At 38.9% G+C, this 13,365-nt stretch overlaps 1 protein-coding gene across 24 annotated transcripts in view; it reads right to left on the bottom strand.

Moving 5' to 3' along the window:
• The window catches only part of DLG2 (discs large MAGUK scaffold protein 2), a 1,060,606-nt gene that overhangs the window by 417,337 nt on the left and 629,904 nt on the right, over positions 1-13,365 (bottom strand). For all 24 annotated transcript variants that reach the window (XM_063325909.1, XM_063325871.1, XM_063325941.1 and 21 more), the window contains one exon: positions 9,945-9,998. In XM_063325909.1, coding sequence (XP_063181979.1) covers positions 9,945-9,998 — 54 coding nt within the window. The remainder of the gene's footprint in view (positions 1-9,944; positions 9,999-13,365) is intronic.

Below are 13,365 nucleotides of genomic sequence, written 5' to 3' on the forward strand. Positions count from 1 at the left end.
AATTTGGACATTATACAAGATTAATTTTGTTATGGCCACACTACTGCCCCATTAAGCTGTGTAAAGAATGAAACAAACACACTTGCCAAAATCCAATAAAGTGAAGTTTTCTGCCGAGCTAACATCAAACATCACATATTCAGCACGCATAATTTATGACTAAAAAGAATCCAAATTTTTAAACTGTTGCCATCTTTATGCAGAACAATTTACAGGCACAAATCACTTGACAGCTGATTGAATATGTTAATGTAAAATACAAAAAAAATGCACTTCAGTTGTCATTTCTTTTTATTAATAATCTCCACAAAGTGGAAATTTATCTTATGTAGGCATCTGTACTTTCTATTACCCTCAAACTAAGTCAATCTTCTATGGAAAATTATGAGAGCTGGGATTTTTAAGATCAGGAAAACAGATATTATCTGTGGTATATTTGGGTTAGCTACTATATGAAGAAAGCTAGGTCATCTAAACACTGATTAAAAATATAATTTACCATTGAGGCTGATTCACCAGATCACTGCATTAAAAGTAGCATGGGTTTTTATTATGTAAACTGTGGATTAGAAATGAGTCACATTCCAAAACAGTCAACACTCACAAATTGCAACAGCAGGGGCTTTGCTTCAGAACATTTCCTGAAACTGTGTTGAAGGTGTGCTGGTTTTACAGCATGGGTCAAGCTAATCCCTGTCTAACAATGGGGGAAAAGGAGAGAGAATTTAAATGGTTAATTTTGCATTTTTATTAAAGCGAAATCCTGTTCATTCAGATTTATTTGTATTGCTGTAGGAAAAGAATAGGAACACACTGCAGCTATCCTAAAATTTTTAAAAAGTTAACATAAATAATGTGAAAAAACCCTCCTATAAAAACTGCAGTGGATAATGTTAAGAGCAACACATAAAAGATTATAAGGGAAGGAAATCTTTTCTATCCAATGTTATTACTAATGTCGCGTTATGTACTGCCAGGATAACAACAACTTTGCCTTGGCTGAACTTTAAGAGGTAGTTTGCAAAGCAAAACATCAATCAATTCTAGACATAAAAAATAAATATCCTTAAAATTACAAAGAAGGATTCTCATAAAATAAATTTCAGATATAGCTCATCTTAAAGGACTGAAGCATCATAGAAATTAAGCCCTTCCATTTCCAATAAGACATGAAACCAATATTTTTCTTTTCCACTTTTCATCAAAATTAGTTTTCTCTTCAATACTGAGCAGTTACTTTCTCTTTACTTCTTAGGTAATCCAAGGTCAAAGGAATATGTCTGTCTGACAACAGCACTCTAAATTTTGCCTAACTGATGTCCGAAGTCCTCCAAATGAAAGTCTTATGGATCAGGGAAGCTCTTTCTTCCTTTTGTATAATTAAAACTATTAAGATAATGACATCTGGGCTAACTCTTCTTTCACTTTTGAAAACAGCTTTCAGTTAAGTTCTACACCTTTGCTAATACAGTGAAATCTACCTGCAAGTGCCATTGTCTCAAATCACAAAGAAATTAAGTCTACAGATAAGTAATTATTCTCTTGTACTCTTTATGCTATGTTTCCAAATTCAGTTCAGAACTGCGACTTCATGACAAAGTAATTCAGAGTAAAGCTATCGCTGTGGAAAAATAGTCTCGTGTACTTGAAGATCTTTATCAACATCTTAATTTTATATCTCAATTAAGCCTTTTGTGCAAAAGAATAAAAACTAAAAGGAACAGAAATATTTATGGAAGACAATAGGTTTGATGGCTTAAGACCATGGATTGTGTTATTAAAGCATATCTTCAAGAGGTTATGTTAGCCACTGGATCCTTGCAAACCCACAGGCCCTACTGATTTTAGCTTACTGCTACAAAATCCAGTAATGTTAACTGTGGGTCTGTAGTGTAATATATCAAAAATGACACAAAAGCAAAAGCTAATTCAAGGCTAGGAAGAGCAAGACAAAAACAAATTTGAACTACATGTAATTTAGGTCAGTTCGGGCCATGCAATGCTAGGCTGCCTCAAATCTCCAAGGGCTTCAAACGACTCTAACAGACATGCTCTGCGTTCTGCAGCACAGAGCAACCTCATGGACAAATTCTCTTATACGAATTAAAAATGAAGTATAGCTGGGCACAGAAGAGGGGTATGTACATACACTCCCACACCCACAAAAGCATATATGATACTTCTCAGAGCGATAAAAATGACTGATAGAGCAGGGCCTTGCTGGCTTCTCCACGGTAAGGGCTGCAAGGAGAAGAGTGGCCCAACAAGAACAGACTTTGCAAAAGCAAAGCACGGTACCTCTTTTGGGGGGCTTATTTCTATGTCAGCCAAAGGACCGACTGCCTGATAGTACGTAGAGGGTATCGAGAGTCCTGTTGTAGAGTTTAGTTTTTTGTCAGAAAGTCTGCTTCATAAACTCCAGTGTGCGAACTAAAGACTGGTAAATGCAAGGAATTTGCTTCTCAAGCACACCCGTGATCTGGTCTAAAATGCTAAACTACATGCACTCTAAGTAGACCAAATCCAAAAAGTATGAGGCATTACACATTTTCTCTGCTGTGTCCGCCTGAAGCAGAGGGACACAGACAAATGCATGATGTGCCCTCTTTGCAGTTCAATAAACTCCTCTCTTCCATTCTGCTAATGACAAATGAAAGAACTTCTGGACTGAATCTAGAGGCCAGGGTTATTCACAGGCAATTGAAAACGGAAAGTATTATAATTTTGCAGAATAGAACTGTGAAGGAGTAATTAGATACGTGACCAAGAATTGCTCTTACTTTCTGACTTGACAGGATGTTGATATTTCTACCTACATCCAGAAACAATGAAGGTTTTCTTCTGATTTTTTATGTAATATGACATGTAGCACTCAAATCTGCAAAGTAGTGCTCATTCCTGAGGAACAGAAAAGAAATGCCCCCAAATCTCCAAGTTATTTTACTTTAAAGAGTTGCGTTTTCCCCTAGTTAAAAATTATGTCTTTGATGATACTTAAATATTCAAAACTGCATCTGGAATCTAAAAGAGAAACACAGTAAAAACAATTACATTTGTACTTCAAAATCACTTTGGCCCCTTTTGTAAAGATGTTTCTTTCTGAAATAGCATATTTTGTAAGAAAAGGTTTGAAATATATTGATTTTCCAGTAGAAAACCCATGGATATGAAATAGAGGCAAAATAAATCAGATTCATAAGATCCATTCTGTATTTTTGTCTTGGGTTTTGAACAGCAACAACAAATTGTTCTGCTATTCATCATACTAAAATCCATTTAAGTCGTCAGATGGCAGGATGAAGATTTTTCTGGTTTTGCAAGTTTAAGGGGAGTTGTTTTATCTTAGTTCATTAGTCTTGTGTTCTGTAGCACCTTTTTCACTGATGATCTCAAAATGTTTTATAAACATGATTCAAATCAATCTTGTCAATACTGCTATTATAAAAGAAAAATCTCTTATCCCACTGCAGAAACGATGACACGCCGAACACAGGAGTGTTTGCCAGGGCAAACAACATTGCTGCATACAGTTCAAGGGCCAAAACAGAGAAGCCAAGCCAATGCAGAACTAAAAAACTAGCATTGAGGTCTACCAGATTTAGCTTTTCCATTGTAATCCACATTAACTGACAGACTGAAAGATGAGTGTAAACAACAAACAAACAAACAAAACTGGTGTTTAACAATCTGGAAAACACAAGAGTCATTCGAGATAGTAAGAGGTGCAATCCGACTTTCAAGACTATGATCAAACTAATTAAGAAAGAAGCAACAAATTTGTTCTGAAGAGAAGTCAACAGGAAAATAGATATATATACTCATGTCAATATTTTTATATATTTTAACACACTCGTTGATAAAAAAATCCCAACTCCCTACTTTTGTGAAAATTTAGATCCTACCCTTTTAGCCAAAAATTTATTTTTAATGCTCTATTACCACTGTCTTCAAAAATGCGCTCATCAGTCATAGCTATATATGACATTTAATATTCATTATGTAATGACACATGACTTATGCTTTACTGTAGAAATATATAAGGCCACCTCCTTATATGTGAGAAAAAGAAGAAGAAAAAGAAGAAAAAGAATTTGGAAGAACAATGGGAGACTGAAGAAATACAAGGAATTCATTGGCACCAAAAGGAGAATAAAGTAAATATGCCTTAGATCTTACCACTGTGACAAGGCGGGGAGAGGAAGAGAACAACCACGGTACCCGAGTGAACTTATATTAACGTTTAGTTGAAGTGAAAGGAAAACGAAATTCCATCATGAAATAAATAGGAAGGTTCCTATCGATTTCTGAAAGTGATGCAGCAAAGCCAGCCTTATAGCTACTTTCAACTAACTATACAGTGGTTTGGAATCTAAAAAAGAAATAAATAAGGCTTATTCTGTGCAACAGAGAAACTGAGATGATTCATATGTTATTAAATTAATGCTTCTCATTATACAAAAAGATCTAAAATTTACAGCCAAAGAATAGAGAACAAATAAACACCCACAAATGTTTAATTGTGCTTAAAATGCCACAGAATAATTCGTTTTGTACTATTGAAGCTTCCTATCAAATTTATTCCCACGTCCAAAGCTTGGCAAGCCAGTTTTCAAGCCACTGAACCTAGAAACAGAGCTAATTAACTGTTTCTTCTGTTATTCACTATAGGCCCAAATTATAAGAAATAACATACAGTATAATAGAATAAGGCCTTTTCTTTTATCTCATTTAAGAAAAGCACACTGGTGAAAAACAGTCCCTCACAGGATGTTTTTTTTTTTCCAAACTATTGAGTTGAAAGGTTTGAAGAATGTCAACAGTACCAAAAGGTTTAATTACATGAATTTAAATCATTGCAATGTTAATGAGACAAATCACGCAGTTTACCAGTTGTATACCAACTGTAAAAAGGAAATTTCACTCTGGTGGACCAGTGGAAACATTACATTTGGAAATGCTTTGTGAATACATCTTTGTCAGTGACATGGACAGAGGCATTGAGTGCACCCTCAGCAAGTTTGCCGACGACACCAAGCTGTGTGGGGCGGCTGACACGCTGGAGGGAAGGGATGACATCCAGAGGGACCTTGACAGGCTGGAGAGGTGGGCCCATGCCAACCTCAGGAAGTTCAACAAGACCAAGTGCAAGGTCCTCCATCTGGGTCGGGACAATCCCAAGCACCGATATAGGCTGGGCAATGACTGGCTTGAGAGCAGCCCTGAAGAAAAGGACTTGGGGGTGCTGGTGGAAGAGAGGCTCAACACGAGCCGTCAGTGCACACTAGCAGCCTAGACAGACAATCGTATCCTGGACTGCACCAGAAGAAGCGTGGGCAGCAGGTTGAGGGAGGTGATTCTCCCCCTCTACTCCACTCTCGTGAGACCCCACCTGGAGTACTGCGTCCAATTCTGGAGCCCCTACTACAAGAAAGATATGGATGTGCTGGAACACATCCAGAGAAGGGCCACGAGGATGCTCAGAGGGCTGGAGCACCCCTGTTATGAGGACAGACTGAGAGAGTTAGGGTTGTTCAGTCTGGAGAAAAGAAGGCTCCGAGGAGACCTTATAGTGGCCTACCAGTACCTTAAGGGGGCCTACAAGAAAGCTGGTGAGGGACTGTTTAGGATGTCGGGTAATGGTAGGACTAGAGGGAATGGATTAAAACTAGAGATGGGTCGATTCAGACTGGACGTTAGGAAGAAGTTCTTCACCACGAGGGTGGTGAGACACTGGAACAGGTTGCCCAGAGAGGTGGTGGAAGCCCCATCCCTGGAAGTTTTTAAGGCCAGGCTGGACAGGGCTCTGAGCCGCCTGGTCTAGTGGGAGGTGTCCCTGCCCATGGCAGGGGGGTGGGAACTAGATGGTCTTTGAGGTCCCTTCCAACCCTGACAATTCTATGATTCTATGCTGATCATTGCTTGAGGCCCCCTTCCTCTGAAAACACTCCAGAATTTTTGGAGGAAGATGGCAGAGAGGATGAACAGAGCTGTTATTGACATGGAAATGCATCAAAGGTACATTGCATAAAACAAAACAATGAGACAGGTTTTTGGGCTGCTGAGCCAACAGCTAAACGAAATCACAAGAATTCTCCATCTGGTATGTAAAAACACTAAAAATAGCCTGATCTTACTTAGGGGTAATTTCTACATGGCATGAAATGAATTACTTAACTTTGTTATGGTAAATACAATGAAAATTACAATTATTGAAGAAAAACATAGATTTTAATAAAATTAATTTTTTTTTTTTTTTTTTAAAGTAGCAATTTTTTGCAAAAACATGAGTGGACAGCACTAACCGGTTGTCATGAAAAGCATCTTAAAAAAACCCAACTGTCAGAAATCAAAAACTAATATGTCAAAAATGTTAATGATATTTATCACTTGCACATATATCCACTTGCCTTTGAATTTTATTCAACAAGTTAATTTAGAAATGGTACTCAGATTTGTGGAATGCACGTTCAAATGAAAGAATTAAAGGATGAGCATCTAAGATAAGAGAAAAAAGGATACGAGAAAAAGAACGTGATCATAGGAAACATGGTCCAACTGGTAACCTCTAGAAATTTCTGCCTGTTCCTTCCGTAGGAGGCTTCCTGGACTCCACATGTGCTTTGAGGTTTGACAACAGGAGCTGAATAGCAGGGATCTTAGATGACTCTGTTCCTAAAAATCAGCACTTCTGGGTGTTTTAGACACACTGCAGTTATGAGAGAGGATCAGCTACTCTGTGCTCACTTACATAATGGATGCTTTTAGCTTTGGACAGAAAATATCATAATTTAAGCTGGCTTCTCTGATCCATAAAATAATTTGTCCCTGTAGTGTTAGATGGCTTTTCATGGTAACTAAAACAGAATACCTTTCAGAAGCTTTAATAACTAGCCAGGTAACTTTAAGGATACGTAAACATTCACCAGGGATGTCCCTAGGCATTTACAGTCTTCCTCCAGGCATGTCTGGAAGTCCTGACAGTGGTGAAAAGATAGGTGCTTGACTCACATTCACGTTTCAAAATAATAATTAAATCTAGCTCTCTGTTATCTCTCTGAATGGACCTGTCTGAAAAAAACCCACATTTTAGGACCTATCTGTTAAATTGTATTTCCTGTGAGTTGAATGATATTACGATGGCCGCATTATCATACACTTAGCACATCCGGTTTTGGCAGATTTTCTTCTACCTTTCCAAATATTTGAGAGGCAAAACCCCACTAACACCCCCATGGTGTTATAGGCCCCACACGGTACTATAGGTACTATAGGCGGTACTAGGTCTGACTGGGACAGTTTCCTTCCCAGTAGGCTGGATGATGCTATCCTTCGATTTGTGGTGGAAAAAATGATGGTAACACACCGATGTTTTGGCTGTTGCTGAGGAGACCTTGAAGACCACCAAGGCTTGTCCTTCTTCCCATTTTGCCCTTCCTTTCCCAACAGCAAGTAGGCTGGGGGTGAGTAAAATGCTGGGAGGAGACCCAGCCAGGACAGCTGACCCCAACTGACCAAAGGGATATTGAACACCATATGACATCACACTCAGCAATAAAAGCTCGGGAAAGGAGAAGGAAGGGGGGGACATTCATGGTTATGGCGTTTGTCTTAAAAAGTAAATGCTACACATAATGAAGCCTTGCTTTCTACAAAGTGGCTAAACATCTGCCTGCCAATGGGAAGTAGTAAATGAATTCCTTATTCTGTTTTGCCTGTACATGCAGCTTTTGCTTTCCCTGTTTAACTGTCATTACCTCAATACACCACTCTTCTTGCCTTCCTTCTATTTTCTCCCTGAACCACAGGAAAAAGGAGTGAGAAGAATGTTTGGCTATTGGCCAGAGTCAACCCACCGCATGCTGTCCGTAAACCTGTTTCTGAAAGGACGACTGGGCCAGGAGGGGATGCGCACACAAGCAAACATGCATCTGGCCCAGTGACTACAGCACCTTCCCAGCAGAGGAAATACCATAAAATGAAACCAAACCAAACTAAACTGAAGTAGTCCTGGGAGCAGGAAGGAAAAGACCACTCTCCCACCGCACTCTCCCAAATATTAGGTTGGAGGAAGAGGTCATTTGTCCATATGTTTGTCTGTCTGACTCATTTTGGAGAATGTTCAAGCATACAAATCCTGATCAGAAAGAAATGCCTGTTTTTAAAGCAAAGACTGTATGTCCTGTGGGGCACTGTGTTGGCCTGGGCTCAGCAGATATGCTTCACCTTGACATCTCTTACTGGCTAGTCTAAATTAGTCCCTTTTCGGTAGTACTGCTGTGTCCCATATCTAAGGGACACAACTCTTCCCATGCACCAGGTAAGAGCAAGGTGACTAATTCACAATTGTCTATTTTTACAACAAGCACCTTCTGTTTATTTATTTAGTTCACATCATGTGTTGGAGACTGAAACAGCCCACAGGCACTTTTCAGTCTACTGTCAATATTTCTCTTGAATGTGTTTGGTCATTTGTCCTTTTTTTTTTTTTAAGAGAAAAGAACAGTAGTATAAAAGTGGTATGAAAGTGTATAAGTATTGATAGACTGTGCTATGGGAATAAATCATATTGATTGAACATCTTGTCACTGCTGTAATTGCATCTGTATTTAGGAATTCTAACACCGTAGCTGCCGAGTGTCCTGGGCACAGGTCCAGCGCTGGAAATGAGAACTGGGGCTCACAATGTCCCTCTTGGTAGACCTAGAGAACACTAAGTGTAAAATGTCTCATTAAAACAGAAGAAAAGCCAGGCCTATTGAAAGTGAGAACAGAGCAGGTGGTTCTGATGTTAGGAAGCAAAACTGAGACTTAGAAATGATAGGAAGCCTTTTAAGAAAGCCGAATGCAAATGAACAGAGAAATTTTATTTAACTTTTCCATCCATCCCAATGGTTGAAATTCCCAACAAGGGATTTAATTCTCTTCTGCTTTACAGCGGTGTCATTCTTCTAAATTGCTCTTGGCTGTGATCTTTACATGTGCTCTGCACAACAATTTCTGAGTTTTATGAATTGTCAGAAATGAACAAGCAGGCCAGGACAAACCCTACTAAACTTCCTCATCAATAGTCCAGCAATATGATTGGTGTAGGTGGATAAATAATTAGGCTTATGCATTGGTATCATAAGAAACAGATGTGGACAAAACACAACAGATAAGAGACATTAATTAAGAGCTTTAAAAAGATAACTAAGAATATGCAAGGAGAAGGATTAGATACTGGCTGGCTGGCTTTGTGCTACTTGCTTTTCTTGCCTCCCGTCATTTAAGCCTGTTACTCTCTTTACTACGTATTCACTTCGTCTTTCTCTGTGTCCTTTATCTTCAACTATAGTTGCTTTTGCAGTCTAAAATGACAGTGATATCAAATGCTTGTAGAATAGCATATCTTTTAAACTCTAGCAAAAACATGCATTTATTTTAGGGTAAAATTATTTTTTCTAGAAGTCATAAAAATGAAGAGACGTTAACAAGAAAACATGAAGTCAGCTAGTTTGTGCTGTTATTTATCATGAACAGCTTTCATCTACAACAGAAAAATAGACAAATGAAGAGCTGTTTGCACCGTTCTAACATTACAGTGTGCATCTAGATGTCTTCTTAATAAGCTAGGAAGGTGCATGCTTCTCTAAAAGGAAATATTCATACTTTATGTTACTGGTAAGGAGGAAAGGCTTAATGAAATCCCAGGGTTTTTTTTCAAAGAAAGGCTAGTTTTAGTAAGATACAGTTCATGTGTTGAAGTCTAAACTACAAATTATATACTATAATTCACCTGAGTGCAATTATCATTCCTGATTTCTTCTTCTAGAAAAGATTAACCACATAATTGGAAAAGACACGATTAATTGCAAGATTTGTTTATAACTTCTACGCAATACTGAACAGAATTTCTGTGGGAAAATAAACAAATTCTATATATTATTAAAAAAATTAATACTTACATAAGGGATTGTGTCCAAGGTGTCTGTGTTGACAATTATAGGGGCAGGGCTTGCCTGAAAAGGAAAAAAAAGAAAAAGAAAAAAGAAATTTAAAAATATGAAATTCATAAATATTGAAATGCCCAAAATGATACATTAAATTAAAAGTCTAAAAGCCTCTCTTCCCATTGAATTCACATCGCACAACAGTATGTAACTTTGGGTACTGTTCAATCAATTAAGGATGAAGGAAATAGATTCTCAGCCTCCAAATCAGAGTTCACTGTGGTCTGTCTTTTCAATTTCATTAGGCTCTGGATCACATCCTGAATATATAATAACTAGTCATTATTTTTTTAGTAGAACTATGAGAAACATGATGTATTCAACTTACAGTTAGGGGACCTTGGGGGAGAGGGTTTCAGCTTCCCTTACCTTACAAGACCACTTTTTGTGTTTGAGCAAAAGCAAGATGATCAACTGATCTTTACAGAGGATAAACACCAACATTTTATGTTTACACTACTTATCTGTATGTAGTATGTGTATATGCACATACACTATGATATTTATGTCAAAGCTATATATTCTGCATGGTTCATATGCACTCAGCTGATGTTCAGTTTGAAATATAGACCCAGTTTAGAAAGATTTGTGAATCTATAAAGCTGACGATCCTGATCTTTACTTTAGTGATGAAATCTATATCCAGGGTAGTTTCCAGCCACCTGAAATGCCCTAACCTCTTCCTCCTCCCACACTGGGGCTCAGCAGTGGTGACCCAAGGCCAAGCTCTGATTCAACGCAGTTGCATAATCACAGAACCATAGAATGATTCAAGTTGGAAGGGACCTTAAAGATCACCCAGTTCCAACCCCCCTGCCCTGGGCAGGGACACCTCCCACTAGACCAGGCTGCTCAAAGCCCCATCCAGCTTGAACCCCTCCAAGGATGGGGCAGCCACAACTTCTCTGGGCAACCTGTGCCAGTGTCTCACCACCCTTGCAGCAAGGAATTTCTTCCTAATATCTAATCTAAGTCTCCCCTCTTTCAGTTTAAAACTGTTACCCCTCATCCTATTGCTACACTCCTTCATAAAGAGTCCCTCCCCATCTCTTCTATAGGCCCCCTTTAGGTACTGGAAAGGGCTATAAGGTCTCCCTGGAGCCTTCTCTTCTCCAGGCTGAACAACCCCAGTTCTCTCAGCCTGTCTTCACAGGAGAGGTGCTCCAGCCCTCGGATCATCTTTGTGGTTCAGATGTGGCTCAGACTCTGGAGAAAAATACAGAGCTGTGAGGAAGTGTAGAGTCGAGCCACACACCATAAGCAAAATGTCAGACAGAGGCAGGACTGCTGAGATGGGACTGGCAATAGCTCAAGGACTCGGGAGGAGAAGGATCAACATGTATTCCACGTAGTACAAAAAGTGCTGGAGGGCACCCCTTCTCTGCCTGACTGATGCCCACTTGGTCAGCAAAGACTCTTCAGGCATTGTATTGGGCCGATGAACATACTAATGCTTAGCATAGTAACTCATTTGTTCTATTTCTCTACATTATGTATTAGGCAATGAATGACTTTCTGTACTTTAAAATTGTATAGACTCAAGAGTCTCTTTGTGCATGGCAGGGATGATTGCAGCACTACTGAAAACACTGATCATGTTTCTATGGTCAAATATTCACTGGAGGATTTCAAAACCTAAGTAACATAACCTGAATTAAGAATGTAACATTAGTGCAGCAATGGGAATGCTTTAAGAATATCACGTTTTCTTTCCAATTTTGGTGATTGTAAGATAATTCTGAGTTCAGGGAAACTGTATATTACTGCACAACAGCCACTGATGATTAATGCCATAATTTCTATACATCTGTGTAACCTGTGAATAAAAAAAAAAATTAAAAAAAATGAAATGCATACAATTTAGTGTGTATACATTTCATCGCATGTATCAGTTATCATAGTAAGGTACAGTTTAATATTAAAATGCTTAGTATGTGAAAAGATATTATACACCCATACCCATTTATTCATGTTGTGCCTTATTCATGTTGTGCCCTATAATATTGGGCACTTTGGAGTGATAGATAAAAGCTGAAGGCCATTTGATTATAATATTTTCAGCTTTAGGCATACGGAATTATTTATAACTGCATTATCACTCAAGGTTAAACAAAGGATTTCCTTTGTAGATTCGTAGTTTTTACTTACATTAATATTTATCTCCATACACTTAAATACTGCTACCTTTGTTACAGGAAGAAAAAAAATCTTTTTTTTTTTACAGTATTCTGTTGTCTCTACCAAATTTTGCCTTTCGTTGATTTTATCTTCTTTTGTATATTGTCATAACGTCTAGTCCCAAATATAAAGTTTGCAATCTTCAGAATGAAAGTATCTTTCCACTGATTTTAGAAACAATATCTCGTAAAATAACAAACATCTTTCAGAAGTCATTTTCCAAAGCATTCTCATACTATCACCAATTGCTTCTAACTCATTGAGGAACAAAGCCTTATACCCGTATCAGATTTTCCTGAAGTAAAGCTAAAGAGATTTCTCAATCAGAAACTAGTAATTGTGGGAACACTATAAAAAATAATATTATGGGGACTTGGAATTTCTTTTGAAAACGCAGTTATTCCCTTACTTCCTCAACCAAGCATAAGCAGAACCTGCACATCCTTCACACTCTCCGTTGTAGTTGCTTTCAGAAGGACTTTCACAGCCTTGCCGGATGCCTGTTACAGTGCTATACCACCCACACTGAGAAAAGTTTCCTCTTAGATCTAGTCAGAATTTTCCTTAATGCAACTTGTGCCTATTGCCTCATTCTTCTCCTGTGCATCTCTGAGAGGAGTTTGGCTTTGTCTGCTTTCTAACCATCCCCTAGATGGTTGAAGACAGCAGTTAGGTCCTTCCCACAGCCTCTTCTCTCCAGGTTGAACAAACTGAGCCCTCCCAGCCTTTTCTTGTATGTTCTGTGCACCAGACCCCACACTGTTTTACGCACCACCATCTTGGTTATCCTTCACCCAACACACTTTGGCATACTGGGGAACCTAGAACTGGACACAGTACTCCCAATGCAGTCTCACAGGTGATGAGTAGATGTCCCTCAAACTGGCACCTGGGCTGTTATTAGTGCAGGCCAGTTGTCTACAAGCCTTCACCATTGCAAGGGCACATGGCTGACTCCTGCACAACTTGTTCGCCACTCTGCAAAGCTGCTGCCTAACCGCACTGTGCCTGGCTGGGACTGCTGCATTTTTTATTCTGTCCAGGTGCAGGAACTCCTGCCTCTTGTCATTGAACTTTGTGAAGTTCCTCTCAGCCCATTTCTCCTGCCTATTGAGATCCCTCTGGCCAGCAGCTGCCCAGTGAATCATCTGCTCTGCCCAGCCTGGTGTTATCTAAAACCTTGCTGACAATGCACTCT

This window comes from Chroicocephalus ridibundus, chromosome 1 (genome assembly GCF_963924245.1).
Source record: "Chroicocephalus ridibundus chromosome 1, bChrRid1.1, whole genome shotgun sequence".
In the NCBI taxonomy this organism is placed as follows: domain Eukaryota; kingdom Metazoa; phylum Chordata; class Aves; order Charadriiformes; family Laridae; genus Chroicocephalus; species Chroicocephalus ridibundus.